The sequence below is a fragment of the Protopterus annectens genome, chromosome 17.part0 (assembly GCF_019279795.1).
Source record: "Protopterus annectens isolate FY-2018-M chromosome 17.part0, PAN1.0, whole genome shotgun sequence".
Lineage (NCBI taxonomy): Eukaryota > Metazoa > Chordata > Ceratodontiformes > Protopteridae > Protopterus > Protopterus annectens.
The window spans coordinates 582,425,566-582,446,940 of record NC_056751.1 but is presented as its reverse complement, the minus strand read 5'-3'; the positions used below and the strand labels follow the sequence as shown (position 1 = coordinate 582,446,940).

Here is a 21,375-nt window from a genome sequence, read left to right as displayed (position 1 = left end):
TTCTAACTTTGACCTCCTCACCCAGACTTCCTTTCTCCTCATCCAACCCTCCAAGCATAGCTGTCAACCTCTTAGCACAAGAAATCTGTACAAAACCTAAAATATTGCTCTTATAGACATAGAAAGTTGCCAGAATAACAGGATTTCTGTTAGCATACATTTTCTGAGGGATATGAAGTCTGAAATTCAGTTATATCTCATTATTTAGTGACTTCAGTCCTCTGTGATTAGCCTGAAAAATGCAAATTTTATGAGGATCACACCAAATATATGAGGCAAAAGTCTGAACATTATGCAAAAACCTGGACAGTTGAGAGATGTGCCTCCAAGATACTTAAAGCTGTTAACCTATTCCACTGTTTTCCTTTCTACCTCAGTTTTTCAGCTTCTTTTTATTTCTGCCATTTGCTGCCATGACAGCTGCCTTGTCTGTGGTCACTTTCATTCCATGTATCTTCAGTTTTGCATTCCATTCCTATATCATTTGCTGAAGTTCAGAGTCTGCCTGTATTGCCAAATCATTTGCATACAGCAGCTTTGTGATATGTCTGTCTGACCTGTCTGCTAATGTAGTCAAACCAGTATGAACATCAATGAACTTAGAGCTAAACCCCAACGCATATCCAGTCCCAAAGGGAGCCCCTCTGTGAGTCCGAACACTGTTCATTCTTGTGTCATTTTGCCCTTTTACATAGCCTACACTAATTCTACCAGTGTTTCTGGGACTTCAAACTATCAAAGGACTGCCCAAATCAGCTTACTTGGGAACTTGTCATAAACTTTTTCAATCTAGGAATTCCATGTGGTTTATTTCCTCATCTCCCTTTTTTCCCCCCTCAGTGAGTAGAATTACTTTCTGGTTTTACAAACATGTCTGCTTAAGTGAGAGGTATGCATATGCATTCATACACGTACTGCATAAAATTATGTCTGCTCATATCCCAATAACTGTGTAATTCTGTGGCTTCCAAGGAAACTGACTTGCAAGATTCCTGAGCACTACAGAGACCTTTGGTGCATGCTGATTTTGAGCTTTGTAGCAGTACTCACAAATGATTGATTTGTCAGTATGGGGCAGCATAGGAGCTATGTCTTTTGCTGTCTTTCCTATAGAGCAGATGCTTCTAAGGTTATTGTGACTGGCAGTATGCCATGTGTGAAAATCTATACAGATTTCATGTCACCTGTTTTCTCTGCTTTATATTACAGCCTAAGAGTGAATCAGATTGGATCGTTAGGAATGGAACACTTATGGAAGGCCATGAAGAGTCACCCATGCAAGATTGAAGATCTGAAGTGAGTAAAAATGAGTCTGTGTGTACATGTTATAATCATGTGTTGAGATACTTGTACATAGGGTTCAAGGGACAACCACAAAGCATTCTATATTTGTGTCAAGAATCTCAATGGTAACACCCAGATCTGCTCTGAGTTACAGCACAATGGCATGAAAATTACAGAACCAACTGATATTGCCAACATCCTAGCAGATAGGTTCAGTGCTAACTTTACTCCCCCCCCCCCCCCCCATCTCCTAAAGGGCCCATATCTATACAGGAAGAATGCAGAGTAACTGTAATCACAACTGTGCAGGTAAAAGCCTCTTGAACCTGATAGACTTCTTTGAGGTAGTCACCAAAGCCGTAGACGAGGGTAAGGTGGTTCACACAGCCTATCTTAACCTCGCCAAGGCTTTCAACACCATTCCCCATTCTGAAATTATAGCTAAACTCACTAAACTAGGTATAAATCCCTACATCACAAGGTGAGTTGCCAACTGGCTCACTGACAGAACCCACACCATAAAAGTTGCAGACACCAAATCTGACTTCAAACCAGTGACAAGTGGAGTACCACAGGGTTCAGTCCTGGGACCTCTCCTGTTTGGTATCTACTTCTCTGAAGTACAGGCTAACACAGAAGGCCTTTAGCTAATGAAGTTCACAGATGACTGCAAACTAGGAGCCATAGTCAAGTCCCCAAATGATGTGGACATCCTACAGAAGGGCCTCAATGAGACAGATGCCTGGTGTCAGAGCCATGGCCTCAAGCTCAATGCCAAAAAGTGCAGTGTCATCCCCTTTGGTAAAAACTCTGTACCCATGAACTACCACATAGGTGGCAGTCTACTTAATGCCAAATGTATGATAAGAGACCTTGGGACCCAGGTGGACAGTAGTCTCTCCTTTGATAATCACATCGCCACAGTAGTCAGGAAATCCTTCTATGTGGCACACCTCATCACAAAAGGGTTCTCATCCTGGAAAAAACAGGTCATTGTTCCCCTCTACTCGACACTCGTTAGACCCATTATAGAGTACAATGCCCCTTTTAGAATGTACCTCACAAGACATCTGCAGCAGCTGGAAATGTCACAGAAGTACCTCACAAAGAAGATTGATGGCCTCAAACAGATTCCCTACTCTGACTGTCTCAAAAAACTCCAGCTTTACTCCATAGCATATCGCCTACTCTGAGGTGACCTCTGCCTAACATGTAAAACTATGTCGAACCCAGAGCTGTTGGACATGCTACACCTAAAGAAATCCCAATCCCTCTGAGCTACATGCTCTAGGGACCTAAACCTTGTCACCACAATAAACAGGACATGCTGGAGGGATAGATTCCTGTCCCAGAGACTTCCCACACTCTGGAACAAGCTGCCCATCTATGTCAAGCAAAGTTCCTCATTAGCACTCTTCAAGAAAAATCTTGATGAGTGGATGGGAAATAGGAAATACACCCTGGGGATCACTTCTGTGGCTCTGCTCGACAGGGGCACAGGAAAATAACTTTTTGGGTGGCGTAAGCCAGTGAACCTTGTTGGCTAGGATTACTTAGGCCCTTGGGCCAATAGCCTAGTACCTATCTATGAACCTATGAAATGATTATAGCATGGCTATCATGAAGAATATGACCAGTACAAATTTCTCAGCACTTGTCCCCATTGGAGTCTTGTTATGTATTTAGTGTGTCTCCACTTTGCCCAATGGTCAAACTAAGGATGATTAGTCAGGTCTCTCCTACCACTTGAAATGTCCAGACTTCATTTTTGCAGCCATCACAGGAAAGTGACAGTGCTCAGTGCAAACATAAAAATCTAGGGTTGAGTCATCCAAGCCTTCAGAGTGCACATTTAGTCTTCAAGTGTTGAAGCAAATGTTCTGCCGACAGCATCTCTATGGTCTTGAACTCTTGCATGATAATTCTACCTTGCAGAGGAGACAAAGGTTCAGTGCGATTGAGTACTAGTGCATATCACATGTCTGATTCTTTCTTGCTGCCTGCTGCATTGCTAGAGAAAAAGGCATAACTTAATAGAGCATTTGGAAGGTTCTCGGTTCAAGATACAAGACCAACAGAAAGGAGGTAAGTGACCAAACCCCAGTCCAAAAGCTCCGACAGTTGGCATATTTCTGAAAACCTTGCCATTTTTCTTTATTTGTCCCTGATTTTCTGAAAGAGTTTATTTCCTGGTCTCGTTACAATAGGTCACTCAGCCACTGACAGACGTAACATGGAGGTAGAATACCATCTCCAGTTCTGGAAGTAAGCACAAGTAGATCTTTTGCCAATGCTGCTCTCACTTGTGACTGCCCAGTGGTTGTTTTAGGCCCAGGCACAAGTCCATCTACTGCCAAATTAGGATATGTCTCTAGTTCCTGAGGATTCATCCACCTTGCTTGTCAAAGGGCACGGATCCTACCTTCAGGTGCTTTTTCTCTGCAGCCCTTTTTACATCCTGTAGCTGTGTAGTTCCATTACTCATCAGTTTTAAAAATGTATTTCTGGCCTAGTATAAATTCATAACTGTATCTGAGCTGGCAGACTCAGTCAGGTTGTGTTCCCAAGTGCAGCTATCCAGATTCTACACCTTGTATCAGTCCTACCAACACTCTCTCCACTGGCATATGTTTTTCAATGACAGAGCAATTTTCTGACATGTTATCTCACACTCTGCATGTCTCCTCAAGATCATGGCCACGTCCTTGCTAAACTTATAACCCTTCCCGGTGAAAAATACTTTTTCTACTTGCTGAGGTAAACTTTCCCTGCACTGACTGGAAAAATTATACCTCGACCAATAATTGAATGATTGAACAAAATCTCTTAGACTTCATAGCCATTAGCTGTATTGAAGAACAAGAGGGAGAAGTATTCTGCATGTCATCTTGGCAGGTATTTCAGCCATGCATGCTAATCTAATTGCTACTCCACACCTATTCATACTGACCACAATGTTGTGACATTCTGTTATACACCAAGCCAAATTTAATACATTTTCTAATTTTTAAGGATTTTTGAAAAGGCAAATTACTTTATGTAAATTAACTGGGGCCATGTTAATCGCCTGCATCTTGTTGCTGAATCATTCAAAGCTCTTGACAGCACTTTAAACATCTGTTTGTCAGCAGCACTTTAAACATCTGTATTGTCAGTTTTATCCCCATAGGGCATAAGTGTAGTGGAAAATTCTGAAAAAAGCATAAATGGTGGAGCTACAAAGTTAGCACATTAAATTTAAACATTATCTAGCCAAGCAAGGCTAAGGCCGACTGCATCTATAAAAACATACTAAAACAAACAGAAGTAAAGCTGCAGTTGAGGTAAAACTTACATGTTGAGTGATAATAATAAGGCCTTCTGTAGCCACATCCAAAATGAACAGGTATCACCAGAACAACCATTTGATATCTAAGACATTGGCATACATATATGGAGCAAATTTCAGGACAAAGTCCATCCACTCTTGCTCCCTGCAGCACAGTTCCAGCTAAAGTTACAGATGAAATGGTCACTTATATGCCCTCAGGAAGGACGGAAACACCAGTTCCATGGAATCAGACGACACACCAGGGAGCCTAATGTATGCAATCAAAAATGTCATTGTATACCAACTTACATACATTTTAATAGAACTTCAAAAACTATCTACACTCTGTTACATGATAATGGGCTGCTGTGGTTCCAGTCCAACAAAGAGGTCATTCCATACAGCCGAATAGTTATGGACCACTTAGCTTCCCATGCATGCAGTGCAAGGTGATGGAGAGAATCATCACCAGATGTATGCAGGCAGACAGATAACCAGCTTCTCCATGACCTAATCCAATATGATTTTTTTAAAGATAGATCTCGTACACTTAACTTTGTAAATTTCTTTGAGAATGTGACCACTGTCCTGAATGCATCTGTCCATGCAGCTTACCTTGATCTGGCTAAAGTATTTTATACTGTACTCCATGACAGCATCATATACAAACTCTGTAATCTTAAGATAAATGAAGCAATAATAACTTAGGTCCACAACTGCCTACACGTTTTTATGCAACAGGCAAGAAATGAAGGACTGCTGTCCTCACTATCCCCGGTCCCATCGGAGTGTCTCATGGCTGTGTCCTGAAGCCTCTTCATTTTGGCATCTTTTTTCAGATGTTAGAACTGACTCCATTGTCCAGCTCAGTAAATATGCAGATGTCTGTAAAAGTGGTAACATTGTCCATAACTCACTGTAACCACCTCCCTTCAAATGCCAGTTAAAATTAGACAAGAATGGTGCAGTAGAAATAAGCTTGCCTTCAGTACCATAAAATACAGCATTCTGGCATTTGGCACAAGTCCCCCACCAGCTTTAAATATTGTTGACTGGCAAGAAGTAATAACTGGCAAAATAGTAGAAGACCATGGAGTACTTGTAGAGGACGGCTTTTCATTTGATACACATATTGCCATAACTGTCTGTAGAGTATATGGGGCTGCCCACTTGATCCTCTGTGGGCCTACGAGCTGTGTCTGCACCCAGTCCTGTGACTTACTAACATGCACTCTGGTGCAACTGGAAAAGGTATAGCGATTCCTCACAAATAAGACTGAAGGGTCTCAAGGTTTGTCTTACAGCCAAAGACTACAGCAGCTCTCTATCTCTCTTCAGTGTATCTTATAGTTTTCTTAGAAGAGTCTTAAATTCTGACATATAATGCATTAAGAGATTGCTTCACTTTTTGAAATACTTTGCTTAGAATACCCCCTAGTGACCTAAACACAAGATGACACTTGATCTCGATAAATATTAATACCAGCCATGAAACATGACAGTTTACTATCTCACTGACTCCAACACGAATGGAATGAATTTCCTTTCTCGATTAAATTCATCCTATTAATCTCTGCTTTCAAGAACAAAATGACCGGCACCCACAAGTCTGAACAAGGCATCAGGTTCCTCAATGGTGGTAGGCTGTGAGCTTATTTATCAAACCTATGACCCACTGATGCTGACCTCTCAGTCTGCCCATCTGGTACAAACCACTGATCCTGAACGTTTATCTGTCAAGATCTACATATCAGAGTCACCCAGTAGTGCAGGCCATGGTTCAGTATCTTTCCTTCTCACAAGCATAGAATAATTTGATATTCTTCCTTCACAGAGGGTCCAGTTTAACAAATCGCTATCCTCTACTAACTTATCTTAGGAGGACACTGATTTGGGAAGCTGTCAATATGAAATGACAGTAGTAGGTTGGCTACATCACACCTCTCTTTCTAAAAAGTGACTTAATAAATGGGAACAGCTGGATTTAGTGTCTTATTTTTCCATTTTTATTAAGACTTGAACTGTCATTCTTCCAGCAAATATATTTAGAGTTAACAAGGTATGTCTTTGGGTCCTGTTTCACTCAGTATGCTTTGAGCTTCATTTACTGATAATAAAGTCAAGTAACTTTGAGTAAAAAGAAAAGGAAAGTTGTTTTTTTAAACTAGAGCTTCTTTTTACTCCAAGTTTATGCCTTATAATTAATGTAGTTACAGACTGGAGTTTTGGGGCACAGTCCTCACACCGGGGATGCAGCTCCATAACAAACATGCTTTAGCTTTTATGTGCTTTGATATGGTAGTATGTGATGTTTTGTATTTTTCATGGGTTGTTGCATAGATATTTTCATTAGAATTTTTCAGTCATCAGTGAAAGGAGAGTCAGTGAATCATTATGACCCATTAATATGCACATAAGGATCGGAAGGATAAGGTTAATTTATTTGTGTCTCAACCAGATAAGTGGACTGGTGCAAGACACTTTTCAGCCACAATCTAGACTAGAGGCACAGTACAAATTAGATTTAATAAGTATGTGCAGTGTATGTAAGGCACTCAGTTTAAACACAACCAGACTCACAATCCTAGTGGTAACACAGGTTGGGAAATAGGTGTAAATATGTGCAGAAAAGTAAGTGCAACATATATGTAACACATAGTGTGTTAAACTATAAAGATTACTAAGGAAAAATATTATGAGTTAAAACAAGCACAATAAGTTTGTTAAACTATATAAAAGGAATATATAGAAAATTATATATTAAAAAATCTTAAGGAAGTGGTTGTCTATGATCTGGTAGTCTCATAATAAATGTACTAGAAAATGCATTCAGCAATTCATTGTATGTCATTCCCCCATTAGGACTGGTCCTCATGTTTGCTACATTTCAGCCTTGGAGACATCCCACTGCTCTGTTGCTTGATTTTTGGGTCTGTTGGAGAAGTGGAAGAGAAAGAAGAATATAAAGATAGTCTCTGGAAATTTTCTCAGTCCAGTACATTCTGGAGCAGTACTTAGGCTGTATGTGTCCTTAACAGAGACAATCATATTTTGGAGAAAGGTAGGAAAGGGGCAAATGAAGCTTCCATCTTCACCATCTGCTCCTTGAACTATCTGTAATCTGTGGCCTGTTTCAGGATCATTTTCATGCCCCATATATTGTACAAAGTAATCCCATTTGTAAGGTTTTGTTTAACAGTATTTTAAGAGGAGGAGAAGTACAAACATCATGAAACAAAGTGGTTGTTGTTGTGTCTGTCGGCTTTTCCCGGTTAGGGGTCGCCACAGCGGAACTCCGGTCCGCTAATGATTGGCAGTAGATTTTTACATGCTGAGTTGCCAGCCCTGATGCACAACCTTCAACTAAGGTACGCCTATTCACGCATGTCTCCACACAGAAGACGCGCTAGCTCTAGCTGGGAATCAAACAGGACAATGTCTTACTGTGAGGTGACAATGCTACCGCATGAAACAAAGTGGTAGTAGCTGTAATACCTAAAGAGGGCACTGATCCATCAGATCCAGCTTATACAGGCCCATTTCAATACTAAAATATGATTATACCATGTTTATGTTTATAATGGCTAAAAGAATGGCAAACGTGATGCCAAAATTGATAGATATGGATCAACGTGGTTTTGTGGAGGGGAGGCAAACATTTGACAACATTAACAAAACACTGATGATCCAGAGGGAAGCAGAATGTAAGAAAATACCACTGTTGTTGGTGGCTGATGATGCAGAGAAAGCATTTGGCAGAGTAAGCTGGGACTTTATGAGCAGGGCAATATAAGCATTTGTATTCCCTGATGAAATTATAAGGTTGATTAGGAAGATATATAAGGGATCGGCGGTGAAAATGAATGGGGGTGGGGTCCTCTCTGATAATTTCTGCTTGAGTAGAGGCATCAGGCAGGGGTGGCCTCTTTCCCCTCTGTTGTTTGCATCATCTTTAGAACCATTGGCAAAGAAAATAAGGGACTGAGAAATTCAAGGATATAATTGGTATGGTAGATGACTCTATGAGCAGATAAAATATTATTTTATACCTGACAAAACCAGAAAGGGACATTACAGCGTTGTGGAACATTTTGAGATAGTTTGAGGATACAAAATTAATGAAGCTAAAATCAGTAAATTATTTTCCAACACGAATTGGCTCAGCAATATCCATATTTATGAGGACATGATAAAATTAAGTATTTAGCAGTATGGATTAAAAATTATTCCGGTGTGACAGCTGAGAATATGTGGCAAGAGACTAAACAAAATGTACTACAAAAACTGAGAAAATAGAAGCTCTGTTGTATTGATATGGGTAGTAAGATGAAAGCAGTTAAAATGTTTTTAGTCCATTTAGTCGTATACACAGATCAGGCATATTTTTTTTCAATGAGAGGAGAAGTTGTGGATAGCAATTAATAAAGAGCTGATCGTTTTTATCTGGGAGGGGAATATGGCAAGAGTCAAGTGGGATAAGCTGATTCTTCCAATAGAACAGGGCAGATTGGCATTTACCCAATGTGAAATGGCATTTCAGAGCAACACAGTTAAGGTTCCTATACATAACACAAGAGGAAAACTGTAATTCATAGTGGAAAGGAATGATGATGAAACGGGGAAGCTGAAGAAATGAAGAGAGATTGGGATTTTGGATGCAGACCTTTAAGGAGAATAACAATAATCATGCAGAATATTATTCATAAAGTAGCAGAAAGTATTGTAAGAACTAAGTCAGCACAGGACTGGAGAAAGGAGATTCTGCTGATAGGGATGACTGCAATTAGGGATACAGACAATAGGCAAGATGGGGATGGAAGTTATTGGAAAAAATTGGAAAGGAACCAAAGTATTGGGAGCAAATAACTAGAGAGGGAAAGGTAATAGAATGGGAAGATGCCAAGAATTTATTTGGACTGCATGTTAGAGATTGCCTTCCCTATCAAGGATTGATAACAGAGTATAGGCAAAGAGAAAGAAATAGGAGTCTCCTGAATGAAAGACCAGCACTGGTAGAGTTTTTAATAGAATCTAGAACAGAAGCTGCCATTAAAAGAGGAATAATTAGTAGAGCATATAAAACATTGCATGATAACTATTAAGAATCAATCAGAGGAGATTAGAAAGGATTGGGAAGAGAGACTGGATAAGCAATTCACAAAGAAACAATAGCGGGATATATGTATCTCTCCCAAATATGCAACAAAGTCTTGAAGATGTAGGATCTTTACTTGGAAGTGTTTGCATACATGTTTTTATTCCCCAGGTAGACTCCAAAGAATTTTTCCTCAAGTAGACAGCAAATGTGGAGGTGTGATGGGGAAGAAAGAGGTAAATGGAACATATTTTCTGGGAGTCTAATGAGCTGGCAGACTTTAAAGATTCTTTGCAGACTGCTCTGTCAGGAATGCTGGTTTAGAAAATTGGTGTGATTGTGGGATGTGAATTTTTTTGAGCTATGATACAGAGTCAGAATTGCCTAGACATAGTAAGGCCTTCCCAAGTCTAGTTATGGTGACTGCCAAAAAAGCAATTACGAGATAATGATAATCGGAGTTTAAACCAACTTTACTAGCAGTAGTGAAGATAGTAACAGAGGTAAAACAACTGTACGTGGGATCTTTAGAAAAGGGTAGGAGCAAACTGCACAGTTAAAAATGGGAATTGTGGGAACAATACATGCAGAGGAGGAGTTAGGTTTAAAAGAAGGCGGGATCTGTATGAGGTACATAATGTTTGACTGACATTGACTGGATAGATTATAAGTAATGTATGTTTGGGACTACAGTTATGTCAATGTGGTTTGTAATATATAATGTTTGCAACTAAAATTATGTTAGTGTGATTTATTTTCATTTATATAAATGTAAAATTGTCTGTGTCATACGTGATAATTTAATCAAGATGTTTCTTGTTTTAAAAAAGTGATCACATTTGTGGAGTATCATGTGAGACAAGCAGCAGAAAAGCAGCTTCTTACTGCATCCAGGTGTACCTTCAGTGCCACATAAGTGTCAGGTTGGGTAACATCTGCTGTTGTTTATGTTACAAACTTACACTGGCTGTGGATGTAAGGTGCTGGAAATCAACATTTCAGGTCACAAAAATACAACTACTGAACTTGTAAAACATGACAGTTGTAAACTGCTTAAAATGTTGCCTTTTTGCTCTTTCTATATATAAAAAGTATTTCATGTAGAGGCTCATGTGGAAAGTTGAACCCTCATACACCTAACTACTTAATCTAATCAACTCCAAATGAGGATATGATTCAGTTATTGTGAATGGGGGCAAAAAAAACTCTATCACTGGTGTTGAGGGTTCTGGAGGAATGTCCTTCTGGAAAAAAATGAAATTCTGAAGTGAAATAGTATAATAGGTAAGTACTAGGCAAGTCAGTCGGAACAAACCTAATCATACATCCTAGAAAGTTTCTCCAATAGGTTTACCTCCCTTCATGATAGGGACCATAATATTAATCCCTGGGAAAATTTTGAAAACCCATCCAATCATTGTGGCCTAAGTTGAAGAAGGCTAAGGTGATACATTTGTTAATGTTAAAGGAAAGTTTCTTCCATGGATAGGGAATCCTTTGAGTTTTTACATTTTTCTTCAAGAAGTCCTGTGTGTGTTATAATGTAAGTTGAAAGTTTTGGAGCATGTGTTCTCAATATTGCCAATGACTCTGTGGTGGAGAGTATGTATTAAAACAAGGTCTTTCATAGCCCAAAAGACAAGGTCATAAATATTCATATAGGCATCTGTAGGAGATGAATAAAGTGAAATACTTCTTAATCTGTTTGGATTGCTAAGGGATTATAGCTGTTTGAATCTCTTGGTTAGCATATGTTAAGGTCTTTCAAGCTGGGATAAATGTTTAGGTTTGGTAAAATATGTAGAACTCAGAACATTATATTGAGTGACTGGTCTAATAAGGGGAACATTTATGGGACTAAGAGATCTCTGAACCTTGAGGATATACCTTTGATAATTAACTGGGCAATGAAAGATTGTCCTGATTGAAAAGCTGTTCCTTTGGAAAGGAATCTTCTTTATTTATAGCATACTTGATATGGTTTTGCATTTTGTGCCTCGTTTGAAACAACTGGAATTCTTTAATCCTGTGAAATATGTATCTTAGCTATTATTGCTGCTGATACAACTGTACAAGATTACAATCAGTAATAAACTGTAGAACAAAAGTGTTCATCATGGTTTGAACAATCATACATAGTCTAGCCATGCACCTTAGGAAGTATTGCAATTAGGTTTAGCTCCCATCTTAAGAAGGACTATACTACTAATCCATGGACTAAATTTATGTGAACCTACCCAATTATTAAGACATAGCATTAAGCAGAATAAAGTATTATACTGTTGAAACATGTGAGGGTAAATTATTCCACAGGAAGAGAATTCTTTGGGCAATGAGCCTATTCCTCCAAAAAGTCCCATTTATTTTACAATATTAGTCAAGAGTTTTGTGGCAAATAATTCTAACATTATCAGTATTTTTCAGATGGAGAACTCTTGTAAATCAAGGTGTTTCATAGCTTGAAAGCCACCACAAAGATCTCTATGTTGGATTCTTTACCAAAAGGAAAGAATGTGAAATACTTTTTAATCTATATGTCTATCCAAAGAACCCTAGACCATTGATTCTCTTAGTTAGAAAACACTGGGGCTCAATGTATAATACTTGTTTGGTAATATATATACTAATTGGAGTGTTATAGTCAATGACTGACCTGTTAAGGATGGAATATAGGTGGACTAACACCTCACTGGATCTTGGGGGTACACCTTTGATAATCTGTTTGACAACAAAAAAAAGAGTTCCTTACTGTAACTGCTAGTTGACATTAAAAGGAGAGTTTATTGTGGACAGAAGTGCCTGGACCACTGATGACTCTGTCGACCTTAACCAAGATTATCAGTGGGAAAGACTTGTTTCCTGGTGATATTACTACACTACTTTTTGAATTATGAACAAGGTCATAGTCAGAACATCAGGTTCTGACTCTGTCTAGCCCTTCTTCAAGAATATAAGAGAACCTGATGACCCAGTTTACAGATGACTGCAAACTGTCATTACTAATTCCCTCAGTCTGTAGGCTTGGTCATTCATAAACCTAGGGTATCTGTCTTCACTTCAGAGAAGTAAATGCCAAACAAAATAGGATCCAGCACAGGGTCTTAAGGGACTCTACTACTGAGTAATCCATTAGATGAGAAGGTACAACCAAATCTCACCCTTTGTGTGTGATCATGGAGACAATTAGCAATCCTTCAAGTGATATTTATTCTGGTAAAGTTACCAACAATGTCTGCAAGGGAAATCATATCACATGCCCTAGCAACGTCAACATAAGCAGTCTGGACAAAGCATTCCCCATCAAGAGCATCTGTCACAACCTAAAAAAGTAAACCAAGCAATTCACAAAACCTTACTGACTAAGACCAAGCCTTTGGAAGTTATCAGTTTCACTTTTAATGAGATTGAATAAGATCTGCTTCATGATTTTACAGATGATGCTAGTGATGCTAACAGGATAATAATTTTGAGTCAGTTAGAACACACAAGCACCACAGCTGCTGTTCTCCACACCTCAGACACATACCCTCTGGAAAGTTTCAGATAAAAGATTAAAAGTATATCCATAGTGAGATGAATCTCTATTTTTGGTATGGTTGATAGGATTTTGTTTTCTTTGCTGCTCTTTGAATCAGCTATAATTCTTTAATCCTATTAAATGCTTAGCTACCTTTCATTGTTGGTATTAAAAATGGAAATGGTTTCACTCAATAAGACATTTTAAAACAAAGGTTTCATCATTACAGTTGTCTGCAGGTATTCATTCTGGAATGAAATATGAAAATTTTAAATAAAATTGTATTTTACCAGTAGTAACATTAATATGAGTTACTCCACAGTGCATAAGTAAAAATAAGACTACTGGCGGAAGAGGCAGATGTAAATCTCTGCATACGGAGAGTTCATGCTGCCAGATATGGTTTCTTTACATTAACATCTTGCATGTAATCACATCTCCAAATCTTGCATAACCTCCTTTTCAGTGTCATTATAAGTGTGTCTTATATCATTTTCTTATTTAGCCTTTCCAGTGCTCATTTACTCTAGTTAGTTCATAGGTTTACAATTTCTAGTTCTACTGATTAAACATAGATTGCATACACCCCTGTCTTGACCTCTATAGCCATTTACTCCAGACACTGCTAAACTCCTTTAACATTCTTCAGCATTTACCATTGGGTCCAGTGGTTTCTACAGGCTCACTTTTGGCACGTCTTTTAGCAGGTGTATCTTTATCAGCAGTTTCTATTTCTGTCTATTTCAGTCACACTTCTTAGCAGTTCTCATCTCTTTCAGTGGTAATAGTAAGTGCACAATCTTTTTGGGAGTAATGCTATTTCCTCACCTCAGACTATACACCACCTATTTCTGAACATAATTTTTTATAACATTCCCACAAAAGTGCTATCACACATTTCCTTTAGCAACGTTCCTTCTCTCTACCTTGGATTTCATACGATTTCCCATTGTAGCATCCAGAGTTTTCATGTTATATCGTTTCCCAGTGTAGCGTCTGATTTTTTCATGCTTTACCATTTCCCAGCACAGCAAACAAATTTTTTGTGCTATAACATTTCCCATTGTAGTATATGGACTTTTCATGTTGTACTATTTCTCAGTGTAGCATCTGGATTTTTGCGCTATACCATTTCCCAGCATAGTGTCTAGATTTTTAATGCAAATGTCATAGCTACTGCAGCTTGTAATGCCAGCCCTGCATGCATTTTGTTTTGTAAGGGTTCTGTCCCTCCTTCTGCAATGATTTGCTCAGAAGTTAGCTTCAGATACAATGTTCTTTTATATCTAGTTGTAAATATGATATAACTCTCAAACATACTGATCTTTGCATGCAAGAATTTATCTTTTTTATATCCATGTTATTTATTTATTTATTTATATTTTTTTATCATACTGTTATCATTGCCTTTCTTGGGCTGAACCTGAAAATGGTCCATTTGGGTCATTGGTCTACCTTGGCTAACAAATTAAAATAAAGTAAATAAGAATAAAATTATGTATAATAAAGGCTAGATCTACCACATTTATCTTCTCTATTATGACTCCATCCACGCAATCACACTGATGGTGGATTTCTGTCAATATTCCCTTCCTGCAAAGGAATTCCTGGGATGTGTCATTTCATCCTAGTGAATTATCCTGTCCTAGTAACTAACCCCTGTTGCAGTACTCATAGCAAACTAAACTGTGTTGTATTAGCTAGGCCTGTGGTACAAAGTTAATATGATACCATTCATTTTATCTTTGCCACTATCATCAGTTCGTTGAGGTCCATAATCACCCCCTCTATTTTTTAGATGTATGCTTTCCAGAAGGTCCATGATGCTTGTGCTGTGCCTGCTTCTGGTGCTGATATTCCATGAGATGTTCACCATCTGAAAAACTGATGCTTTCAAATAAGAAAGACGTCCCTCTAACAGCCATGTCTAATAAGCGATTTTCCTTTACCATTTTCTAAGGGCAGTGATATCAATCCTTTGAGAACTACATTTAATAAAAGAACTGCACTGTTACACAGTTGATCATATCCATGTCTCAGTTGTCCTGCTGTTTATATTTATTATTTTCCTATTTGTAAGTGCTGGAAAACTGGACGTGCACATCTAAAAAAACTTCCCAAGCTGCCCTAAGGATAATAAAGCTTCAGCCAGGTTTCACACTCTATAAAGTCAAATGCCAGAAACATATTATTTTATATTTAACAAAAATATTTTTGCAATAGTTACTCTGCATCAATACCGGCACTGTCAGATTATGTAAACAACAAAACTGGCTGTACAACTCAGGAGTGGCCTGCCACTCAAAGCAAAGAAAAATGTGGCTTGAATTAATCTCTAGTAATAACAAACAACTATCTACTTAGCAAGCTACTGGAAAAAGATTTCTCACTTCAGACCTTAGCTCTGTGCACAATTTCTTTTTCTCCAGAGTGGTATCATTCCATCTTTCAAAATCTCCAAAAGAGTCAAAACAGGACCTAGAACACCAAAGGTTTAAATTCAGCAACCAGAACAAGTGAAGAAAGTAATTACAAAAAATAAACCACCACGCTGTAAAATACCAGTTATTTATTAAGACAGTACAATTTATCAGACAATTCACAAATAAACTGAATCATATTTAAAACACAAAGTAGCCAATCACAGTCAATATTGGGCCCTCCTCATCTTGAGGGCAGGTTTAATGGGAATAACCCCATTCATCCCAGGTGGTCTGTGTGCACACATCTCTATAATCCATTTACTTTCATAGTATTCTGTCAAACTGCCTATGTCACCCCCCTCTCCTGGATAACTTAACAGTCTGTAACACCATAAAATCAAAGGTATGCCCAGTGTGTTCACTTACATGCTGATATAGAGCATTGTGGGTATTACCTGTACGTATTGCTGATAAATATTGCAATATTCTATTTTTTAAATTTACAGTTGGTTTTACCCACATGGAACAAATAGCAGTCCTTGCACTGAGCTAAGTAGAAAACATCTGTTGTATGACAATCTGCATATGATGCCAATTAATATTGCTTATTGGTAACAGGATGGATAAATGTGCTTTTCCATACCCTATAGCACTACTCCACCCTCTCCTTAAGTCACTCCCACTCTCACTAGTCCGTAATTATCTTATCCCAGTCTACCTCCATTGTATTTGTATAGGTATTCATAACAATATGCAAACTACAATGAAAGTTATCCTAACCAACTTAATACTCTTAACCATATTTTTACCTGCCTTCACCTCTGCCTATCTCCTAACCTGTTTTGAAAAGTCTGATCTCTTCCACCATAACTTCTCTCCAAAACAAACAACCATTCATGATATCTCCCACTCCCATATACACATTAACATCATCTCCACTCCTTGCTATATGCTACCTGAATATCATCGATGCACACACATTAAGTACAACAACCTCTTAATAAGAAAATGGAAACTTTTAATTAACTATTCACACAACCCAGTATTTAAGCTAAAGAACCCTACCTTACAGGATGGTGACATCCACTATAATCCTGGCCCAACCAATGCCTCTATAATAAATATTCACTGCACCACACCCTCAAACCTTCCAACCCAGACCAAACTCTCCAACTCTCTACTAATAAGACATCTCAAGATAGTATCAACAACAAAATTGCCCATCTCCATACCCTCCTTGACAGTCACTCCTTTGACATCTTCTGCCTTACAGAAACTTGGTTAAAACCTGGAACTAAGGATAATGAAATTATCCCCCCTGGCTATAACATATTGAGACAAGACCGCTTAAAACGTAAGGGTGGGGGAGAAGCACTCCTATATAAAAATAGCCTACAGATCTCCTCTATAACTTATAACCCCACTCTGGACAGTAAGGCTGAAGTCCTCCTCTCCAGACTTCAAATCAACCCTAACAAATCCCTTTATGTGATTTGTATCTACCTACCCCCCAGTAATAACAACATTATAATAGAAGATATTCTTAGCTGGGTGTCCTCAACTTACCCACAAGAAACAATAATACTAGGTGACTTTAACACTGACTGGAAAACCATCAATGCTAATAACCCTTACTCACATATTAATCTTTATGGCTTTATTCAAACTATCACCTCGACTACCAGAATCAACAAACCAACCAAAAAAGAGAGCACTTTAGACTGGCTACTTATTAATAAACATCCATACACTTACAATGTAGGAACCTTACCAGATGATCTAAGTGATCATACTCTAACTTACATTATAAGACAAAAGAATGACATTTCTAACTCCCCTACTTATAGGATCTCACGAACCAAGAAACACTTTAATCCTGTACTATTGCAAAACAAACTCAATGCATGTGACTGGAAACCTCTAAAAATACTCCCACTAGATGAGGCTGTCAAATATTTTAACTCTAAATTTCTAGCAATCCTTGATGTGCATGCACCTAAACGATGATGTGCATGCACCTAAATGATGATGTGCATGCACCTAAACGATGATGTGCATGCACCTAAACGATGATGTGCATGCACCTGAATGATGATGTGCATGCACCTAAACGATCTATTAGAATGAAATCCAAACCAGCCACCTGGCTTTCAAAAGAAACCAGACAGAAAATTCTACTTAGAAACAAATCATGGACTAAGTGGAGAGCTAACAGAACTTCCCCTGAACAACAAACTTTTAGACAGCTAAGAAACATAACAAAAAAAGCTATACTCACTGACAAAAAGAACTACTATTGTAAACTACAGCAAACACACCAAAAGAATCCACAGAAATTTTGGACTAGCCTAAATAGACTCCTTCACCCTGGTCACTCCAGCACACCATCCCCTCAAGATGCTGATCATAATGCCCCACATCAAACTGCCAACAACCTCAACACCTACTTCACAGAGACCATATGATCTCTAGCCAGTCAGCTTTCCAGTGAAAACACAAGGCTCCCAACCTCTTTAGCTGGATCTTTACCAACATTTACATTTCAACCTATCTCAACCACTCTCATCTACAAAATCTTACTAAAACTTAAGCCTTGTACTCCTTCAGCCGACCAGTTACCTTCTGAATATTTGCAAAAAGCAGCCAAAGTCATTGCCTTTCCCATATCCATCCTACTTAACAGAACCATTAATGAGGGAACCACCCCAGACATCTGGAAAATCTCCCACATCATCCCCCTACATAAAGGTGGTAAATCTAAGGATTACTCTAACTACAGACCAATATTTCTACTATCACCTTTAGCAAAAGCCATGGAAAAATGCATTCACCACCAGCTATTAGACCACTTAACTAAACACAACATACTGGCTAAGTGCCAGCATGGCTTTAGGCCATTTCATAGTACTACCACCGCTCTCCTATCTTTCACTGACTCCATTAATAAGAGCCGTAATAACAACATCATCTCTTCTGCTCTCTTCATCGACCTCTCAAAGGCTTTTTATATGGTAAACCACCCCTTGCTTATAAATACTCTTGAATCTCTTTCCCTGGATACCCTAGCTATACGATGGTCTAAGTCCTACCTCAATAATAGGCAACAGGCAGTTCTCTGGGAAAATAAACTATCATCTCACCTGCCAGTCACCCTTGGAGTCCCTCAGGGCTCCATTTTAGGACCTCTTCTTTTTTCTTTATTCATCAGTGACTTCATTTAGCAATCCCTGAAGCCACCTGTATTCAGTATGCCGATGATTCCACGCTTATATGTTCTGCCAACTCTATTTCTGAACTACACTCACTAACTCAAAAAGTATTCAATTCAGTAGAAGTTTGGTTCTTGAAATGCTGCCTCCTTTTGAACGCCAAAAAAACCAAGCTCCTATTCTTTACACCTACCAGTAGGTCCTCTCCTATAGACTTCTCTGTCAAATCCAACAATGGCACCCTTATCTTCCCTGACCCTACCACCAAATTATTAGGAGTCACAATCGACAACAACCTTAACTTCGATAGCCATATAAATAACACCATACAAACAGTAAACAGAAAAATGGGCTCCTTCTATAGAATCAAACCCTTCTTAACTCCAACAGGTAGAACCACTATTACCCACACTCATTTAATCTCAACTCTTCTTTACGCCTCATCTATTTACACTAATCTAAAAAAAATAATCTTCTCAAACTAGCAAGCTCCTACAACAATATTGCCAGATTTGCCACTGGCAATGCATTTCGAACTCACCACTGTCTGAATCTAAAGCAGCTAGACTGGCTTAAACGTCCTAACATTCTGATTTTTTCCCAACTCACCATTGCCCATAAGATCTTTTACCAACCAAATAATACTCCTATACTTGCTAACCTCATTACCCCTTATAATAATCTTAATTTCCTACGCTCTTCTAGCAAACTACTTGCTAGCATAAGTAAGTCCAATAACTTGGCAGGTGGTACCCTTTTATCCAATACTGCTGGAAAAAACTGGAACCTTCTACCTATAGATGTAACGCTACTTCCTTCACTGTCACTCTTTAAGCAAAAACTCAAGAGACACCTAAAAACTCACTGGTTATGTCCCTGCAGTAACCCTGACTAATCTTCATCCATTCCCTACTTCTGTCTTCACAGTGCCTCTGGATACTCAATCGTACTCTGCATACCCCTCGGTATGCAGAAACTGGTACTAGTAAGATTAATATAACTTCCAGTATTTATGTAAACTATCAATGAACTTTAAACTACCTCATATATCATATAGTAAGAAGACTTATGTAATCTTTTATACTCATCCTTCTTAGTATTGTACTTCTTCTAGACTCCTTTTTTGTTTTCTAATTTCCTCCTACTTTATTTGTTATACATCCTTATATTATATTTTGTGCTATGTTTGGAGCTTTTCTCCCCGGGCCTCTACTGAAAATGGAAAATATATCCAGTTAAACTAGCCCGGTCAACAAATGTAAAATAAAATAAATAAATAAATTGTTCTTCCTAATATATTTACAGGCTTTGCGATGTTGACATAGAAAAGCTCCCCGACGTGTGATATTATTGGTACATCTCATTACATAGCAGATCTTTTAAGTTTTTATTTTATTTAAAACAGAACAGTGGTTTGTGAGTTATAATTTCTTTTAATCTATCATCTGTGTGTAATATACCCCAGTTTTTCCTGATGATATCACAAATACCTCCTATGTTGTTACTATACATCAAAGCTACTCTTAAAGGTTGTTTCAAACTCCCCATATTATTCTGGTAATCAGTTTTATCACCAGAAAACCAAGGTTTAGCCTTAGTTCGTCTTTTGTTAGTACATTCCTGATAGGCTAAGTTTATTTTCTCATCCTTGTAGCTTCTATCAGGAAATGTATATTTTAACTCTAGTGTTAGGAGCTAGACCGAAGGTGTCCATTAACTCTTTTCCAGTTCTCCCAGTCCCAGTGAAGAAGAAGGTTCAGCATTTGAACCAGCCACCATATTACCAAGGCGCCAAACGATAGAAAACTTCTGTATGACTACAAATGGTGACTTTCACGCTTATAACTGTAATGTTTATAATTTATCTAATACTGTTTTAACTGAAGCAGAGCTCTATGTTTTAAATAAGGGTCTAATGTTTGTCCCTAGGTCAATGTTTAAGTGATTTAATTATTGAACTTTGGCTGTTTGGGAGAAACCTTAAGTTAAAGAAAATGTTTGGCAATAATGATGTAATGCGAATTACTGAACCCAGCCAGCCTAGTATGTGTAACCTTCCCTTAAGCCCAGTAATTGAAACATTTCTTAAAACTTCTGAAGCAGATTTGATGCAATTTTTTTATAATAAACAGCGGCATGTTTTTCACAATTTGACTAAGGAACAAAAGCAGGCATTGCAGTCATCAATAGCTAATACTGATATTAACATCAAGCCAGCTGACAAGGGAGGGGCAGTCGTTGTGATGAGTACTGACTTTTATAACAATAAGGTTTTAGATATGCTTAGCGATAATACTACATTCCAGTGCTTATTACCCCTGGAAGTAACAATGATTATCAATAGGGTGAAGCACAATTTATTAAACTTAAAAATTAGCAACCAGATCATGGAAAACACCTTTAGATTTTTGTGGGTGGAACACCCTGTAATACCAGTCTTTAAAGCCTATCCTAAAATACACAAAGATATTCAGGACCCACCCCTGCGTCCCATTGTTTCTGGTAGAGGGTGGGTCACAGAACATGCCTCCATCTGG

At 38.3% G+C, this 21,375-nt stretch overlaps 1 protein-coding gene across 1 annotated transcript in view; it reads left to right on the top strand.

The window, feature by feature from the left end:
• Window positions 1–1,300, top strand: part of LOC122791466 (NACHT, LRR and PYD domains-containing protein 3-like) — a 772,530-nt gene extending 771,230 nt beyond the window's left edge. Inside the window, exon 17 of the mRNA XM_044059210.1 lies at window positions 1,210–1,300. Within this exon, the coding sequence (XP_043915145.1) occupies window positions 1,210–1,300 (91 nt within the window). The remainder of the gene's footprint in view (window positions 1–1,209) is intronic.
• Window positions 1,301–21,375: the final 20,075 nt, after the last annotated feature.